We start from the raw sequence: 17,183 nt of genomic DNA, 5'->3' as shown, positions 1-17,183 counted from the left end.
TGGTGAGAAAAAGGCAAATAGGACAACAGTTGGTAGGGGGTTCATCCTACAACAGGATAATGATGCAAAACATAAGAAAAAACTAACCAGACTGTGGCTTCATGTGATGGAAGAGCAGCACAGTCTCCAGACTTAAACCCCGTGCAGCTGGTTTGGGATGAACTGGACAGAAGATGAAAGCAAAGTGTAACATACTCTGGGAACTGCAACAGTGTTGGGATGAACTTAATGAACACTATTTGATTTCCATTGTAACAAGAATCCACAAGTGAGTTCAGCTGCTGAATGAGTCAAAAATCTAGATCAAATTTAGTTCGGCAAGAAGATTCCATGATTCCCAGTTTTTAAAATCTTTAATTGATTATTTTTTAATGTTTAAATTGCACAACCACTGAGACAGTGAAATAAGTAAATTTAAATAACATTTGTATATAGTTGCTGATGTGACAGTATTGGAATAGAGGACAATCAGGTTCAGGCCCTGCTCATGAAGTCTGCCCATTTTACAGCCAACATAATGATAAAGCAGGTTATTTTACTCATACCCTGTAAGTGCAGGAACCTAATACATTACCTGTCTCCTGTATGCTTAGTGTGAACTATGGCGCTCCTTGATGCATCCAGCAGTTCATTAACAGCAAATTCTAAGGACTGCATTCTAAATATTTCTGTCAGTGGGGGTGAAAATAGCTCCAGAAAGGTCATAGGATGACATTCAGGAGCTCTTTAAACAGAATTTCATCCACGTCCTCACAAACTGAATTTTTGAGCAATAGCAAATATTAGTATTAAAGGCCCATCCCAGGTCTAAATAATTACTATCTGATATTAGGATTTTCTTTTCTTAACTTGTGTCCAAAATAGATTGTCTCTAAAAGCTTTGTTCTGCTGGTGTCTCCACACAGTTTCCAGAGTGATGGATGGAGCTTACGCTCCTTCTCATATTGTTCTCTGGCCACACAGGGCAAATATCCCCTCATTAATAAACCTCAGTGATTAATTTCCAAGCCTCCCTCTTGTGTCGCTTCCCTTGTTGTCTGTAAAAAAGGCGCTCTCCTAATTAGTGAACGCTGATGGAGTACCTATAATGCCCAGGGACAAAGCTAAGTAGCAGTGCTGCTTTTGAAAAGAAATCTTTAAATATTCATTCTGGAAGACCCCTTCATCTGTAACTCAAATCCAGTGAATGTTGCATTAACATATATCACTGTTTTTAAGAATTGTATATTTCAGTAGCTTTTTCACTGACTAAAGTTTTCAGTATGTGTCACATTTAGCTATATTATTTCCCTTTAAATCTGTATGTTTACACCAAACACCGTGATCAAGCCAAGATTTCCTCTCTTAATTAGTGGAAGTGTCACTCACCACCTTAATTATGGGCCATTTGGTGCAAAAACAGCCTCATGATAAGAATCGCCTGATCCTGTGACAGAGGTTCATGTGGGATTCTTTGTCTTTAAAAAAAAAAAAAAAAAAGTAAAAATAAATCACTAACACTGCTAGATTTGAGTCATTGTTGTTATTCTCAGTCAACAGTCGTCATTGGTGTGCAGTGACTTAGTGCAGATAGGCAAGCTGTGCTGAAGAGCACACTACTCCAACACAAACCACCATTTCAATGTATGAAAAATGGACCAGACTTTGAATGACATTAGTAGTAGAAACTCAGCTGCTACTGAATTCAGCATCTGTCCTGCCTCATGGTTTTTTGCTACCTGTCTTTCCTGTGTCTCTCTCTTGCTGCACTCTTCCTTTGCCTTTCTGTACTCCTTCCTGGCTGAACAAGTATTAGGATTACTCCTTCGAACTGACAGTAAACATATCAAATGTGATGACTCCCCCTCCCTTTGTGTTCACAGCAAGGTGTTAGAAAGTCCAGTGAAAGTGAACAGTAAACACTAGTGAAGCACAACTAAGCAAGGTTAGCCTACGTACACAAGAGCCAACAAAAAAACAATCCAGCCACAACCAGAACTGAGGTAATATGCTCCACAGCAATGTCGGCATTAAGCCAACTAGTGATAGTAATATTTGCCAAACAAATTCATAATATCAGTAGTAGCAAGTTAGCTAATTCCGGTCACAAGTTAGCTAAATGTTACATGAAAACAGACATGTGACCATTATGTAACCATCAAGTTACTTATGTGTTCAAGAGAAGAAAAGCCAGTTCTGTGATGAGCTGGAGCCTCTTAGCTTCATGTAGGGCTCTACATCTTGGAACAGCCAAACCTACTGAATGTGGTCCATGGTCGAACTGGAAAAGAAATTCAACCTTGGATTTATCCACTGGAACCAAACTGCATGAAAGACACTGACAGAGCTGTAAAACTTTATGGATACTTTGACAGTTAACTGGCTCATTGGGATTTCAGCTGGTAGTCCCCCTTGTCAGTCTACCTATACTTAGGCTTTGCTTTCTTTGTTGGAGGCCTTCTTAGATGAAAAGATGTTTCATAAGTGAAGGAAATTTGGCAAGATCTGCAAATGCTGCATACTGCAAATGGACTACCTTGAAATAAATGTAACTTTCTAAGCTAACTTGATTTTTTTTTTCAATTAGGAAGGCTGATGGTCTTTACAGCTTGTGTCAAAGGATGATTGCTTTGATATTTTGTGACTAATCAGTAATTCCAGTCCTTTTGAATAAAGCAAAGGGTGAGAGGAAGGTCAGACTCTTGAATTTTTCAGAAAATTAAAGCATTTTTATGGAAAATAATCTTTAGAATAGCTGTTTTTTTGTCACTTAAAAGGGCATTTACATTGAATTAGGTTTGCTAGTTCATCCGTGATTCTGTGTGAAAAGACCAGAAGACCTTAATCATAAAACTACTGAAAAGAAGTGAACTAGAAAGTGTAAAGTCACCTTAGGTTATTCATTAAGATGTCAACTGTAATAAATGTACTCTGCAAACAACTTTAGTTGACTATATGTGTGAACCCTCTGATGATTATTTTGTAGGAAAAAATTAACTCTAATGTTGACATCCTTTTACATGTGTGTTTTGTGGTAATTTAAGAATGATTGAAAATATGTACAGTCCTCCTTTTGTGCAGTTTAATTACCCTAAACTGAAGGAAATATTACTAACTAGAATAGACCCAGGAGCACAAACAGTATTCCTTAAAAAAAGCTATATTTCTCATTGCAACAGGACATTCAGTGGTTACATTTGCATTAATAATAATTAAAAAAAAGACATAAAAAAACATAATAAATTACATCTCTTCACAGATACTGTAGAAAGCAAATAAGGAGGTCAACAAGGGGTGAAAGCAAATGAGCAGCCTTTTGTGACATATAAGCATGAGGTTAAATCACACTGCTTGTGTATCACTTAAAGATGACCTCTGGTCAGACATAAAGAAACATCTATTCTTCATAGATACTGTGACTGTGTGGGGCTAATGATGGGTAAAATGCCGTGCAGTGGAGAAGCCAGTGCAAAGCTGTGCTTTGATGAATCGGGTGATTACATTCTGAAACACCCGTTTACTCTACAAACTTCTGTGGAATAAAGTAATCCTGTTTAGATCTCACTGACTAAAATTGTTGCCTCTGCTTGTGTGAATCCCACAAGCAGAGGCTTTCTGTAATTCTTGCCTCACATTATGAACGGAGGCACCTGTAGTTGGATCAAGGATTGCATTTATGTCCCCATTTATGCTGAAACTTAATACATTTAATTTACACATCAAATTTCACTTGATATCTATAAAGTCCCTGCATTTATTTCCTATGAATTATTTAACTGCACAGTCTATTAATCTATAGCTCCTCTTGTACATGTTAGGAGTAATTTTACCCTGAACCATTAACATTGTCAGGGATTTGACCTGTGGAAAAACATGTACTGTATGTTGTCCTTTTTTTTTTTTTTTTTTGCATAATGGGATGATTAGGGGCATAGAGTTCCTGTAAATAGGTCTATGTCAATTTGTCTATCCTCAAGAAACCCATTAATTACCTCTTACATTTGATATGTACACTTTTGGAGTAACTGTGGCCTTCATTTGGTCTCAGTCTTGACGCGCTGTTGACCTGATCTTGTCTCCAGGTTCCCTGGACCCAATCTTGGGCCAGGATTGGTGTTAACTTGACATGTGATTATGGCTTGGTGATAATTCAGTATTGCTATCTATCTTTTATCAACAAAATGTTCTAATTATTTATCTCATTGTTCGAAAAATATCTATTTTATGCATTAATGACTTCAAACACGCTGTTTTTAAAAATATTTGTATTACACATAGAGTTTTGTCTTATTTGATGCATAACAGTGAAGCACAGGTTATTGCTTTGCACATCAGATTGATTGATTTACATATTATTTAGCATACATTTTCCATACTGTAGCATGTATTGACACTGGAAAATATCCTTATATGTAAGTAGTAATAGTTTCAAACCTATCGCTCAGCACTGACCTGTTAAGAAGCCCTGAGGCAATATTTGCTGTTGTGTTCCTGTTCAGACCCCTGTTTAACCCCTTGCACCTTTTTGCCATGGGAACAGTATGTATGTTGCCTACAAATTCCCAATTAGTATGATACACGCAACGAACTCAATTTATGCAATTTATTTGCTCAGAGGTTTTGCAACTAACCAGCCGTCCTAGCTGGAATAACATTACTTGGACTCTGGTTGTGTGATAGTGTCAGACAGTTTGTGGTAGGTTTGATTAAACAAAGCTTTATTTAGAATATATGCACAATGAGAAGAATATTAAAAATAATAAAGTTAGATTTAGAAACAGGAAAGCCTAAGTAAAAGGCAAGAGTTTAAGATTAGCTAAATAATGAAACCTCCATTATCTGATATTGTATTTTAAAGAAAAAAAAAGAGCCAAAATCAATTGACAGACAACCAGACCACTGGCTGGAATAAACATTTTTATTAAGTTATAGTTTTAGAAAAAATCCAACACAAATTCACTAACAATGATTAACATGCACAATTTTAGTATACAAGACAAAACAGTTACTTTTCAATATGAAAATGCCATTCTACATGTCAGTATCTCACAGAGATCATTGATTAATACACCAGTATTAAGGTTGGAGAACACACTATATAAAAGCAATAAGGTTGTCTTTGATGGCCATGTTTAAAAAATATATGCAAGCTATTTACACTGCCGGATACACTCCTTTCTAGCAACAGCAACGACAGAAACCTATATAACCAAACCGACCTTGTGGATATAAAGATAAGTTGCTGTTCTGTGATCAACACATTTCAACCACTTCAGCTGGTTGCACCTTTAGATTGTACTTGTAATATTTATTAACCACAGAAACAATGGCCAGAAACAATAGTGGCCTGAAACAATAGTTTTGCCTTCTTATGTGAGCAAGAGCAGAGGAAAGAAATATTAAGCTGAACTACAACTATGTAAATAATGACAAAGCTCTTGAGAAATTGCCACACATTTAAGCACTGTAAATTAATAACCTATTAGCCTGACATTTGGCGATGAGGTTACGTTATTTGGATATCTACGGAAATATTAACACCACTTGGATCAAGTATTTGCACACACAAGCTGCTTCGGAGCCTGGTCACACCAGAACACGGCACAGTGAAATTCATCTGTTCATCTTAGCGAAATACAGCTAGTTTCTTAACTACTGTAGCTGAGGAGCAAGTGGCTATACAAACTAAGCAGCTAGGAACATGCTAGTGCTAGTCAGTCACAAAACCTACCTCTCTAAGCTTCTTTTTATTTATTTAATTTTAATTTTTTTTTATTATTTCTGTACTGTGCTATTTACTGTACTTGTTCTCTTCATTCAGCAGAGAGTCATTGAAGGGAGAAAAAAACTAATGAGCTTGTCAGTTAGCATGCTCATTAGCTCCTCTGATAACAGGACATTAAGTTCACACAGTTTATCTAGATGTATTTGCACAATCAAAACTGCTCTTTACAGACCATGCCTCTTTTGTGGGGCGTGCTTTGCTTTGACAGAGGAGGGATGAGTAAAAATGGATAGAGCAACACAGCTAATAAGCAATGGTAGCTACCTCCGTTTTGGATTCTCAGCTCATTTTCATGACTCTTGGCCACTGTGACTGCACAAAAAGTCACCAAAGTTAAACCTGACACTAATTGCATCAGTTCCATGATTTCGCATTGAAATGTCACTGTTCTGAATCCTGGTGTGACTGGGCTTTTATGCAGTTGGAAAGAAAGATACAGTAGTACAACTGCTAGAGCACAACAGTGCTCGTGTTCGACATGTAACTCAAAAGAACCAACCAGCCAATCAGTTTCAGGTCACTGCTCCAATTCAAAGTCACAATCTACCACAACACTACAAAATACTTGCAAAATCTGTGAAAAATTGAGCAAATACATAAATGAGATTTCTGGTAAAAACCAAACCAAAACACAACAAAAAAACCCCAAAAAACAGAATGCCTTTGAAGTCTTCTGATAAGGGGTAAGGTAGTGGAGGGCATCTGAAACATCACTGAATGTAACACAACAGAACGAGTGCAATAAGAACGCGGCCATCAGTCAATCAAGCAGCTGAATTGTGACAGCTGTAATAATGGGGCAGGAAAATCAATATCCCATTGACTGGTCTGCAGCAGTCTAATCAACGAGCAAAGAGCTTTATGAAACCAGTCAAGGAGCAGATAGGACAGCGTGATTATGTCGGCCGTTTGGACTTTTTACGAGGCCTCTGGGGTCTGCACACCTGTTCAGATGGCTAAGTGAGGACATCCAGTCACCTTGCATCAATTCCTTGTGCTTTCATTCGACTTTGGGGTGGGGCGGGGTAGGGGTTAGAGAGTGCAAAATGCAGACGACGACAGCCTCCAAGCTAATGACCGTACACAGCCCCATGTTCGGCAAAGGCACAGTAATGTGTAGCAGTTCAGTTGACTGCATCCTTCCACATCCACATGAACACTGTCAGGACCCCAGTAATCACACCTCAGCTTTTACTTGGGTGGCTTTTGACAGACTCATCCACATGATAAAAGGGCATGAGAAGTAGCTCCCTCAGCAGTGTTGCAGCGTTCTGTTGTTACTGTTCAGGCTGGTATGTGTCCAATAGATGGTGCTGGGGTGGGAGTACAATGACAGCCATGCCTTTCACCCCATTTCCAGTCAGGGCTCTTTTCACTGCGGTATTGGCATCAATTATTCTGATGCCTTAATAGCCCATAAATTATGCTACGGATGGAGTCATACATTTATTATACCACAGACCATAAATACTTAGACCAAAATTTCCCCCATATATCTCAATCCACTGCGGCTTTTCTAAAGCTTCCAACCCATTTTATCTTAGGTGCTCTCGGTGTACTTGTCTGAATGAAAATTTAATCAACATACCCTTTACAATAATGGGCTCCCTCTACATTCTGAGTTTCCTGTCCCTCGTAACTAATTTCTGTGGAAACAAAAGCAAACAATGCCTCCTCTGCAATATGAATCTTTCTCCTAAGCTATTTGAAAAGGAAAGAAAGAGAAAAAAATAACAAATCAGAGTGAGCTATAGTGAAGGCACTGGTATCCTGTAGTCCACTGTGCACTGAGCCAGCTGGTCATCTGGGGTGTACATGTGATATGATATACGTATCTAGAACACAGGTCATCTAAATGTAGAGAAGGAACAGTACACATGGGATCTGCTTGACATAGTAACACCACACATCTCTATTCTCTGCAACCCCGGCTTTTACACTAGACTGAGAATGCAGAGCGTGATAGGCATTTATTATTTAGAGGAGCATGAGATAGAGAGCAAAATGCCAAGGACTATCAGAGTATTGTAGAGTAGCCCAAAGCTCAGGAGCATGTGGCTCTCGAATGGACTTAATTTTATTTCAGAACGCAGAGATAAGCCGGCTCGAGGCACAGTTGATCATGTTTGCTATGCATCTTTCATTTCTTCTTAGCTGACAAAGCCTGGTAAAACTTCTTAAGTCTGCAATGGATGATTCTTTTGGCAAAAGCTGGGAAAAAATTGCTGTGTGGTTATTATAATGGTGATGTTTAGTTTAACCCATAAGATTCATTTAGAGATATTAAAAATATGGATGCACCCATGATGACAGGCTTTTTTCTGTTGATCTTAAGAAAAAAAATTCTTGTGAGTACAAAACATTTTTTTTTATAGGGTTAAAGAAACCATAAAGCAAGCAGCCTCTGTCACCTACTTTGGTATGGACTGTATGTTTCAAATGGGTTTAAGGCATTAGTATCTCCAGAGATACTAAGAAGATAAGTTATATAGACATCATAACTTTTTAAAATGAAACCTAGAGCATGGCGGCACTTATGACACTGGAAGAAATACCAAAAGATATCATGCACGCAAATCATCACATCTCTATCTGATGGTCCTTTAAAAGAAGTGGCGTGGTCCCTTTAAGTAATCGGGGTAGTCCAGTCCTTTCCAGTCCTTCCCAGTCCATGCCACTGAAGCCCGGGCCTTGTGCCAGTCCAGTGGAGGGTTAACGTAGGACAGGCTGACTGAGGGGATGGAGGGAGAGGGAGAGTGCTCTGTAAACTCTGATTAGACATCACCAGATGGAGCAGAGCAGTGCACTGATGGGGACTGCAGAGAGGTACAGTGGGCTGAAGGCGCTCGCTCCTGAGCCCCGCGCTCCCATGCCTGCAACCAAAACCAGCAGAGCAGCTCGTGAAGAACCAGAAATACCCCTGCGATCAAAAGAAGAAAACCTGCTCTCTGCTGCGCTGGCCTCTAAATTTCTGACAAGTCATAATAAATCAAAAGCCAACTGTGAATTTTTTCCCATATCTACATTATTACTTTCTTACAACAGGAGAGGCTATTTAAGTATCCCGAGAAGATAAAGTTCGTATCACATCAAAGGGGAGAGTGGCAAACTGAGCCGCCTCACAGTTTTGCACAGCAGTAGGATGGAAGCACAGCACTGCTTTATATGCTGTGGCGCTGTGCAGCCAGTCAACAAGGAATAATAACCCAATGGCAGAGATGGATGACACCGTGCACGCATTTCTAAAAAGGTCGCTTTTCTCACACTCAAAATAAGTCTATTACACATGGTTGGAAAAGGATGCAATGAACCCAAATTAAACGTCCTCTCTGAATTATTGAATCCTCACTTAAACTTTATCAGTAGTCAAAAAGGAAGTGATATGAGGCAGGAAAGAGAACAGTAAACTCACTTAGTTTGTGGATGTGGATGGGTTCACTGCCCACACCTTCACCGCCCTCACTCGTGGCCTTAATCTGAATGAGATAGTTGTCATTGGTGGAGAGGCTGAGCACCGCACTGGTTTTGTTGGTCAAGATAGTGTTGATGTCATTGTAGCGATGTCTCTTCAGCAGCACCTGAGGCAGGATGGGGTGACACAGAGAAATAAGCTAATGCAAAAACTGTCATCCTTGATTCTGAAGATAAATCGGAGCTTTGCGGTGAATTGGGACCTACCAAATATCCTGTGACCTTTGACTCTGTCTCCATGGCTACTACAGGATCCCAGTGCAGCGTGAGCGTGGAGCCAATCATGGTCCATTGTATGTTGAGCGGAGCTCGATCTGGAGCTAGAAAAAGAAGCAGAGGTAAAGATATACTGTAGTGCAGGATATTTCCTATGACTGCTGCTGGAACACACATGTATACACTTATTTATTTATGGTTTATATCGTAGCTCCCCCTGGAAAGATTTTGATATAACTCATCTTATTCTGAATAATAAATTGTGGCTGCAGCAGAGCACCACACTAATTAAGATGAGTGAATTCTGCTGTGGCCCTGAGAGCTCAGTTCATTCCAACTTAGAAAACCCACGCAAATAGACAAAACATGAGAAAATGAAGAAAACATCTTCGCCAATTTGACAGCACAGGTGCAGCATGTAGAAAGAAGTGTGCTAAAGAAAGGAAACACAGTCAAATACAGAAATGCACTGCAAAAACAAATGTAGTCGCACAGAACTAAACAAGAATGAGTTACAAAACAACAGAAGTGTAGTCCAGGTGGCCGCCCCCGCAGCTTAAGATGATGTGCATAAATGTCCCCGTTTGAATCCTTTCATCTCTCCACCATTGCCAACTAATAAATATATAAAATCAAAATTTCAAAATGCTGTATATATATATATATATATATATATATATATATATATATATATATATATATATATATATTTTATATATATTTTTTTTTCTTTTTTTTTTTTCCAAATTGTGAGGATGTTTTCTTCATTTGCATGCATTTTTAGGCTGCAGTGCATTGAGCCCTCTGGGCTATCATCAAATTTTCACTGTACTCAAACAAAACTGTAGAGTACTGTACAGTCACTGGCAGCAGCTCTCTGGCCACAGGAAATCAAACAGACACAGCCAGAGGAAGCTGAACCTTAAACCTTTTGGTGTCATGAAACATTGGCATCCCATGGTTATTTTTCTTACTCTAATTACAAAATATCTCATCCAAAGATTTTGCGACACTTGTCTAATTTAGCTTAACATCATTTGTCCATTTTAAACACCTGAACTGAAATTGCTGCTACATTGCTGTCAACCCACTTTTTTTCCTCCATCTTTGTTTCCTTTCAAGGCAAATGGAAAGCTCTCTTGTCAGATTAAATTTTATGAGCAGAGCCAACAAGGCTGAAGAAATGCTATGCCTATCACGTTGAGGACAGTACAACGTCATTCGAGTGGGGCTGACATGGTTCATGAACGAGCACCATTTAGAAATGATTTCAATGCCTATGGGGGACGGACTCACGTGGTTTCTTTGTGGTGGTGTTGATGGGCGCTGACTGCGGCCCAGGGCCAGCTGTATTGAAAGCAGCCACAGAGAGGTAGTACACTGTGTTCGCTTTCAGCCCTGTGATGTTAACCAGTGTGTAGTTTCCAGATATGCGCACTTTGCCAACAGTGTCAGGCTTGGTGTCGTCTTCCCAGTACACAACCTGTTGGGGAGAAAAAAAAAAAAAAAGTCACGTGCGTGGGCACAAACAGCCGGATTCTAGTGGTGCATTTCACTGCATTATTGAAATTCATATTCCATCATGAAATCTGAAATACTGTTTGTATTACACAAGGGGAGGGAGGGAGCGATGATGATGAATAAATTTTTCAAGAGTGGAGTCTCAATTACTGATGCACATCCTCTCAACCGCCCCGGTCATATAAACAGGATATTAGTGGGTCATATGATAAGTTACCCAGGATGAAAGATTAATAACTGTTGCCTGTCTTGTTTATGAAAAAGCTCTTACTTTTGTCTGAGGAAACTGGATATCAAAAGCATAGAGGTTGTGGATTTTACAAATATTTCAAAATGCTTTATCCGTACTAACAAATCACCACTTTCTACAGCAAAGCAGAATTCTGCCCCCCTCAAAACAAGATGCAGAGTTTGCCTTCCTTCAGGCAATAAGCCTCCAATTAAGGGTGCAGGTGAAGCCATACTTGACAAAGCAAACGGACTAATTTGCCACTTGCTTTGGGTCATCTTCAATTTTTTTGTCTCCAGTATTAAGTGACATAAGAGTTAAGTCACTATATAATTTAATAGGAGTGTGAAGTCTTCCCCCAGGGAGACTCCTGCTCATCCATCTCCCATAAATTATTGTATTTCAAATGTGTTATCAATTAAATCTGTGTATGATTAGCACCAGAATTCAGTTTACAGTAATGTAATCTTTGGAGCAGTAATAAGTGATTACATTAAACATGAAACTGGATTGCATTTGCAATCCTAATGACATCTAATTAAAGGGCTGAGCGTCACACATGTGCAGTCCACAGCTCCAGACCTATACTGTTGGTGGCCTATTGAGATTCAGCAGCTTAAATCCACTTCAGAACCGCATTTGGAGAAATGAGCTCTGTTCTGAAAGGACAATGTGGCCAGCGCTATGGCAACTGGAGAGCTTTGTGCTGAGGGCCAGAGGTGACAGATATTGAAAGAGCACCGGTTGTGGTGGTGGTGGTGGGGGGGAGCAAAGCCCTCTTTGCATTCTTGAATGGATGAGGGATTTTATTTTCCTCCTGTGGGGTTTGCTGTTGGTGCGCCAAAAGTGATGAGGTCATTTCATGATATTACACTTTAAAGCAAAGTCTCTGCAGAGATACATGAGGTAGAAAATGAGAAAAACTAATTAAAAGAACAATGAAAGGACGATTATGAGCTGATAAACAAGCCAGTGGGAAAGGCTAAATTATCATGTTATTTAAAAAAAAAAAAAAGAAAAAAAAGACAGATTTTGTACTGAGTCATAACGTACCTCATATCCAAGCACTCTTTCAGGCATGGCAGGGAGAGCTTCCCAGATCACTTCAATTTGTGCTGCAGACACACTTCTAGCCCTAACCCTCTTAGGAGCCACACTGGGGACTGCAGAAATAGAGCGCTGGTGAGAATCCCACAAACTCATCCAACACCATCACACACACTAATAGCAATAAGAGCAAAGGCACAGAATAAACCTGTAGTTTCACTGAAAAGCTATTTCCCCGCTCTCTTTTAATGGGATCTGTGACTGACATAAGGGAAGACTATCTGCCCAGCAAATTCAATTAACAGGATACCTCCCTGACAGCACGGTGTGGAAAGTGTCTGCTAGGATTTCCTGTAATCTACCAGCATGATAACTAATATCAAGTTGACATTCCCAGCTAGAGAGGGGAGGGAAATAACAGCACTGGAACTACAGAACTCATTTCATCATTACTATTCAAGGTCACAGTTGTAAGGAGAGAGATTATAGCTTATTTAAGCATCACTGTGTTGTTGGGCTGTGAAGTCTGTGCTGCACCTTCCTCTGCTGAATACACGGTGGCAATAGAGCTGAAGGGTCCCTCCCCTCGGTTGTTGTATGCTCCCACTTTCACATCAAAAGGCGAGAAGGGTGGGATGGTGTCGTTGCGGAAGACGTAACGTGCCACACCAGTTGTAGAGATGACAGCTCGTGTCCACGTGACCGTGCCCATGGGCCTGAAGGCGATGATGTAGCCGAAACCCTCTCCGTTCTGCAGTTCCTCGGGCACAGGCTGGGAGCGAAACACAAAACTATAGTGATATTAAAACGCATACAGACAAAGTCACAGACAGGCCCGTCTCTGCACTGTACCTTCACAAGGGCTTCTGTGATTAGTCACAGCCTTTTTCTTTACCGTCGCCACCCGGAACCCTCCACAATCACCTTTTACCTTATCTTTTCCTCATGCATGGCTATGTAATTGTGGCTAAAGTGCAAAACTCTTGAAAGGAAGTGCTCTCTGTCCCTGCTTTTGGAGGGAGAAATGGCTCTTGGAGGCTGAGCCGGAGGAGAGGTGTCTCGCTCTAATGTGGGTCATAAAATTGCTCCGTTCAATTCTGCACAATTAAGCAAAACCATTACTCTGCGATGGAAAGAACAGTAAAATGTGACAGATGACTTACCTCCCATGTTATCACTAATTCAGACTTTGTGCCGCCTCCACCTCCGACATCAGTGGGAGCTGTATCAGGAACTGAGAGGTAAAGCCCAGAGGGGAGCAATTAGAACACAGTTTACAAAGCTCAACGACAAGCCTCAACTGTACTTGTAGCTTTATGACAAGGCTGCCTGCTGCAGATACTGTCTTCTATTTTACACCCCACAATTCCCTCACTGTGTGCAAACACAAACATTTCAGAGAATTATGAATTACTGATATTGCCCAGATGTTACTGTACATAAACCTCAAGCCAAGATTTGTAATTTTTGCAAATGACATTCGACTCAGCCCACTCCATCCTGGTTCCCACTCAGCTTTGCCATCACACTGTGCACCACAGTGTGATGGCAAAGCTGAAAGTGTAGGTGGAGGAGCAGTTGTGCACATCTTTATAGTATCCTTTAGCAAGTGAAGCATCACATTTAATGTGTCATATCAGAAAATGGTTAAAGAAGCCTTTATGTGTGATTGCTGTGTGCAGCTGCTTAGCAGGGCTGAATCCTGGATCCAGGATTCTTGCCTACATCTGCTCCCATTCCCTGAAAAAAATACTTGGGACGTAGGGAACCTGGGATTCTATGTGCGTATGCAGCTGTGTGTTTGTGAACTGCAGATTGCATAATAGGTTTACACAAACAGCAAACCTCACTAACTCAAGCACGATACAGTAGTAGCTATATGCTGACCATGAAGTGCTATTATTCGGACAATATAACTGAATATTATTCAAAATGATTCCATTGCTGCAAACTCTCACACTTTCAGAGCCTGTCTCGCACTCTCACACTACCCAAAGTAATGTGACACAAGTAAGAGTAAGCGACAAAGCCGCTCTGATGAAAAATATAGCCATTTAAGTTACATAAGCTGCACACAGAACAAGGACTGAATATCAGGATTCACTGCACACTGCAAGTGTAAAAGCTACAGTTTGCACTGCTTTAATGGTGGACGCTCACTCACACAGACCTCCCCGACATTTCGAAACCTTTCCTCTATTTTAAATTTTATTTTTCTTTATGTTTTCTTGATTTCAAGTGACTATCTACAGTTTGAAATTTCCATAAAAATGTTAACCCAATGCTCTGTTTATTGCTCACAACTGTTTGCATTTATGCACATGCTTTCCTCTGGCTTTATTAAAAACCAACGATATGTGTGCCTCCAAATTGAGAAAGATGCAGTGCACATTTTACACAGCTGAAACAGTGGTCAGAATCAGTCAGTATCTTACATTAATTTACCTTCAGTACAAGTACAAGTACAAGTGCAGCTTTACACAGAAATTCCAAGTTAATCCAGTGTAAAGTTGCCATAAAGTCAACACTAGCATTAACAGCTGTTTAATTTACCAGTTTTGAAGAAACGTTGCGAGTGCAGCATCAAACTTCATTCCCTTACTCGCCAAGAGCTGTCTCCAGAGGTTGAAAGCACTCGTTTTGTTTTGCTTCAATTTCTATCACTTCTTTTCTTCAACTGAAGTTAGCATGCTAACTAGCTAACCTTGGCCTGGTTGGTCCATCACTTTCCGATACTGACTTTCCGAGTCAGTGTAGCATCCAGTCCCCTCTGAAGAAGTAGCCCCGCTCGGAGGGTATATTATAGCCCCTTTTCTTATAATCACAATGAAGCACTCAGCGATACTGGAAAATGAACAGCTGGTAACGCTAATGTAGCAATAGCAAACCTTACATATAGCTCCTTTAAAATCAAATCCATGGTAAGAAGTTCATGGGGTAATTTAAAGTCTTCCACCTTACTGTCTATGTGTTTGATGTGTGTGTGTGTGTGTGTTCAGTTTTACATACTGGCATCCTCCGTTCTGGTCTTGGGCGAGGCTGGGCTGGGCTCTCCCAGGCCTACAGTATTGCGAGCCACCACCCTAAACTCGTACTCTACCCAGGCATTCAGACCCACCACTGTGGCTGTCAGCATATTCCCATTAACCACTTCCGGCACTGCAATGTGGAAATGAAACCCACAGAAAATCAGGTTACTGCACAAGTGGACTCAAATTGAATGATGAATAAATAAATACCTACAGAAGGACCACATGAATATTACAAGGACGACAGGAGGAGTGTTTCATGCTACCTGTGTCCACAGCCTGCCAGCCCACAGTAAACGGCGTGCGGGCCTGGATGATGTAGCCAGTGATGGGGCTGCCATTGTCTCTGCCGGGGGTCCAGGAAAGCTGTGCCGTGCTGTCAGTGATCTCCTCCACGGATACTTTGTCTGGAGGATCTGGCGGACCTAAATCAATCGAGCAATGAGGAGGGGGAACATAAGGTGATCACCCACTCCCAGAAGCCCCTCACTAATCTCATGTTACATGTCAAGGCCATCACACTCCCTTTAATTAAGGGCTACGTCCTTGTTGTGTGCATGTGGGGACTCCATTCACTGTGTGTGTGATGCACATGGCTACAAAGTGATTACTGAACACGGGAGTGAAAAGATAACCTGGATGGGATCATTTATGAGAGAAAGGAAAAAGGGGTTAGAGGGGGGAGGAGTCACCAGTGATTAGAATAAAAGAAGAGACAATACGCAGAGAGAGAGAAAGAAACAATTGTTTGTGAGTGTTTTACTCGGTCTGGCTTTACCATGTTGTTTGCTCTGCTGCCCCATTATTCAAATACTTTCCATGATATTTTGCCGATGTGTAAATGAGCCAATTATAGTCATTTTCTGTGATAAACATTGCCTTCTCAAAGCACCTGGGACAGCTATTACAGTTTGTTAAGGGCATGAATACCAATGTAAATCACCAGAGATTAGCCCGCACACTGAGCCAGATACGCCGAGCACATATCAACGAAGCTGGCTCAGTTGAGCCGAAAGTCACACATGCCAGTGAGTGTGTGCCATTTCTGAATTTCAGCAACACATATATAATGTAAACAGAAGATGACATAACTCTGACTGAGGTTGCTTTCCCTCGCTCTATATTCACAAGAAGCCGGAGGGATTCTTCACATTTTTCTGTTATTCCTTGAATACTTCTACAGATGCTTCAATACTACAGTACTGTACAGTTAATATACTTGGGTATTCATACAGTAATGCACAGAAACACGCTCTTGAATTACATCAGTTCTCTTACCTTTGACAACCAAGATGGCAGAAGTGGACAAGCTCTCCACGTCAGTCTCAATAACACAGACGTACTTCCCTCCATGGTTCAGCTGGATGTTACGAATCATCAGATCCCCTGATATGCTCTGGAAGATATTTATTGTTGGAAGTAGAATACAGCTGAGTAAGAGATGTGGTTTTGTTTCATCACTAAGCTTTTGGCTCTGGGATGTTTTAACATTTTTAATGCTTTGCACAATCGCATCGTCTCCAGGCCACTGGTTTTTGCATCTCTTCAAACACCAACAACAGACATGGCAGATGTACTTTGCACAAATAATGCTATTGGCTGTCCTTCAGGCACTACCCGATAAACCTACCCCCCCTCCCCTCCGCCACACATACACACACTCCCCTTCTCAACCCCTGCAAACAGCTACCAGCTATACACAGGACACACAAAACAAACATGGTCTAGTTAATTGGCAAGACAATCCTAATTATTTTGTAATTACATAAGCGCAAGCAAGTATAGAGAGCATAACTCCCAGTGTAAAGAGCAAATATTATTTTACATAATGCATGCAAGTGGTGGCCATGAGGGAACAGAACAAAACATCACAACAAATACTGTTAACTTTCTCATCTGGGTAAGT

General features: G+C 40.6%; 1 protein-coding gene across 1 annotated transcript in view; it reads right to left on the bottom strand.

Annotated features, from left to right (window-relative positions):
• Positions 1–4,883: 4,883 nt before the first annotated feature.
• Positions 4,884–17,183, bottom strand: part of cntn3b (contactin 3b) — a 55,781-nt gene continuing 43,481 nt past the window's right edge. The window contains exons 14-23 of the mRNA XM_071494757.1: positions 16,556–16,673; positions 15,544–15,702; positions 15,258–15,407; positions 13,412–13,482; positions 12,786–13,020; positions 12,255–12,364; positions 10,748–10,934; positions 9,443–9,555; positions 9,177–9,342; positions 4,884–8,637 (exon numbers count right to left, since the gene is read on the bottom strand). Of these exons, the coding sequence (XP_071350858.1) occupies positions 8,546–8,637; positions 9,177–9,342; positions 9,443–9,555; positions 10,748–10,934; positions 12,255–12,364; positions 12,786–13,020; positions 13,412–13,482; positions 15,258–15,407; positions 15,544–15,702; positions 16,556–16,673 (1,401 nt within the window). The 3' untranslated portion in view covers positions 4,884–8,545. The remainder of the gene's footprint in view (positions 8,638–9,176; positions 9,343–9,442; positions 9,556–10,747; positions 10,935–12,254; positions 12,365–12,785; positions 13,021–13,411; positions 13,483–15,257; positions 15,408–15,543; positions 15,703–16,555; positions 16,674–17,183) is intronic.

Source organism: Trachinotus anak, unplaced genomic scaffold (assembly GCF_046630095.1).
Source record: "Trachinotus anak isolate AG129_WGS33_773 ecotype Australia unplaced genomic scaffold, CSIRO_AGI_Tana_v1 ptg000013l, whole genome shotgun sequence".
NCBI classification, from domain to species: domain Eukaryota; kingdom Metazoa; phylum Chordata; class Actinopteri; order Carangiformes; family Carangidae; genus Trachinotus; species Trachinotus anak.
Note: the sequence above shows the minus strand (reverse complement) of the source record. Positions and strands in the feature narration are given on the sequence as shown.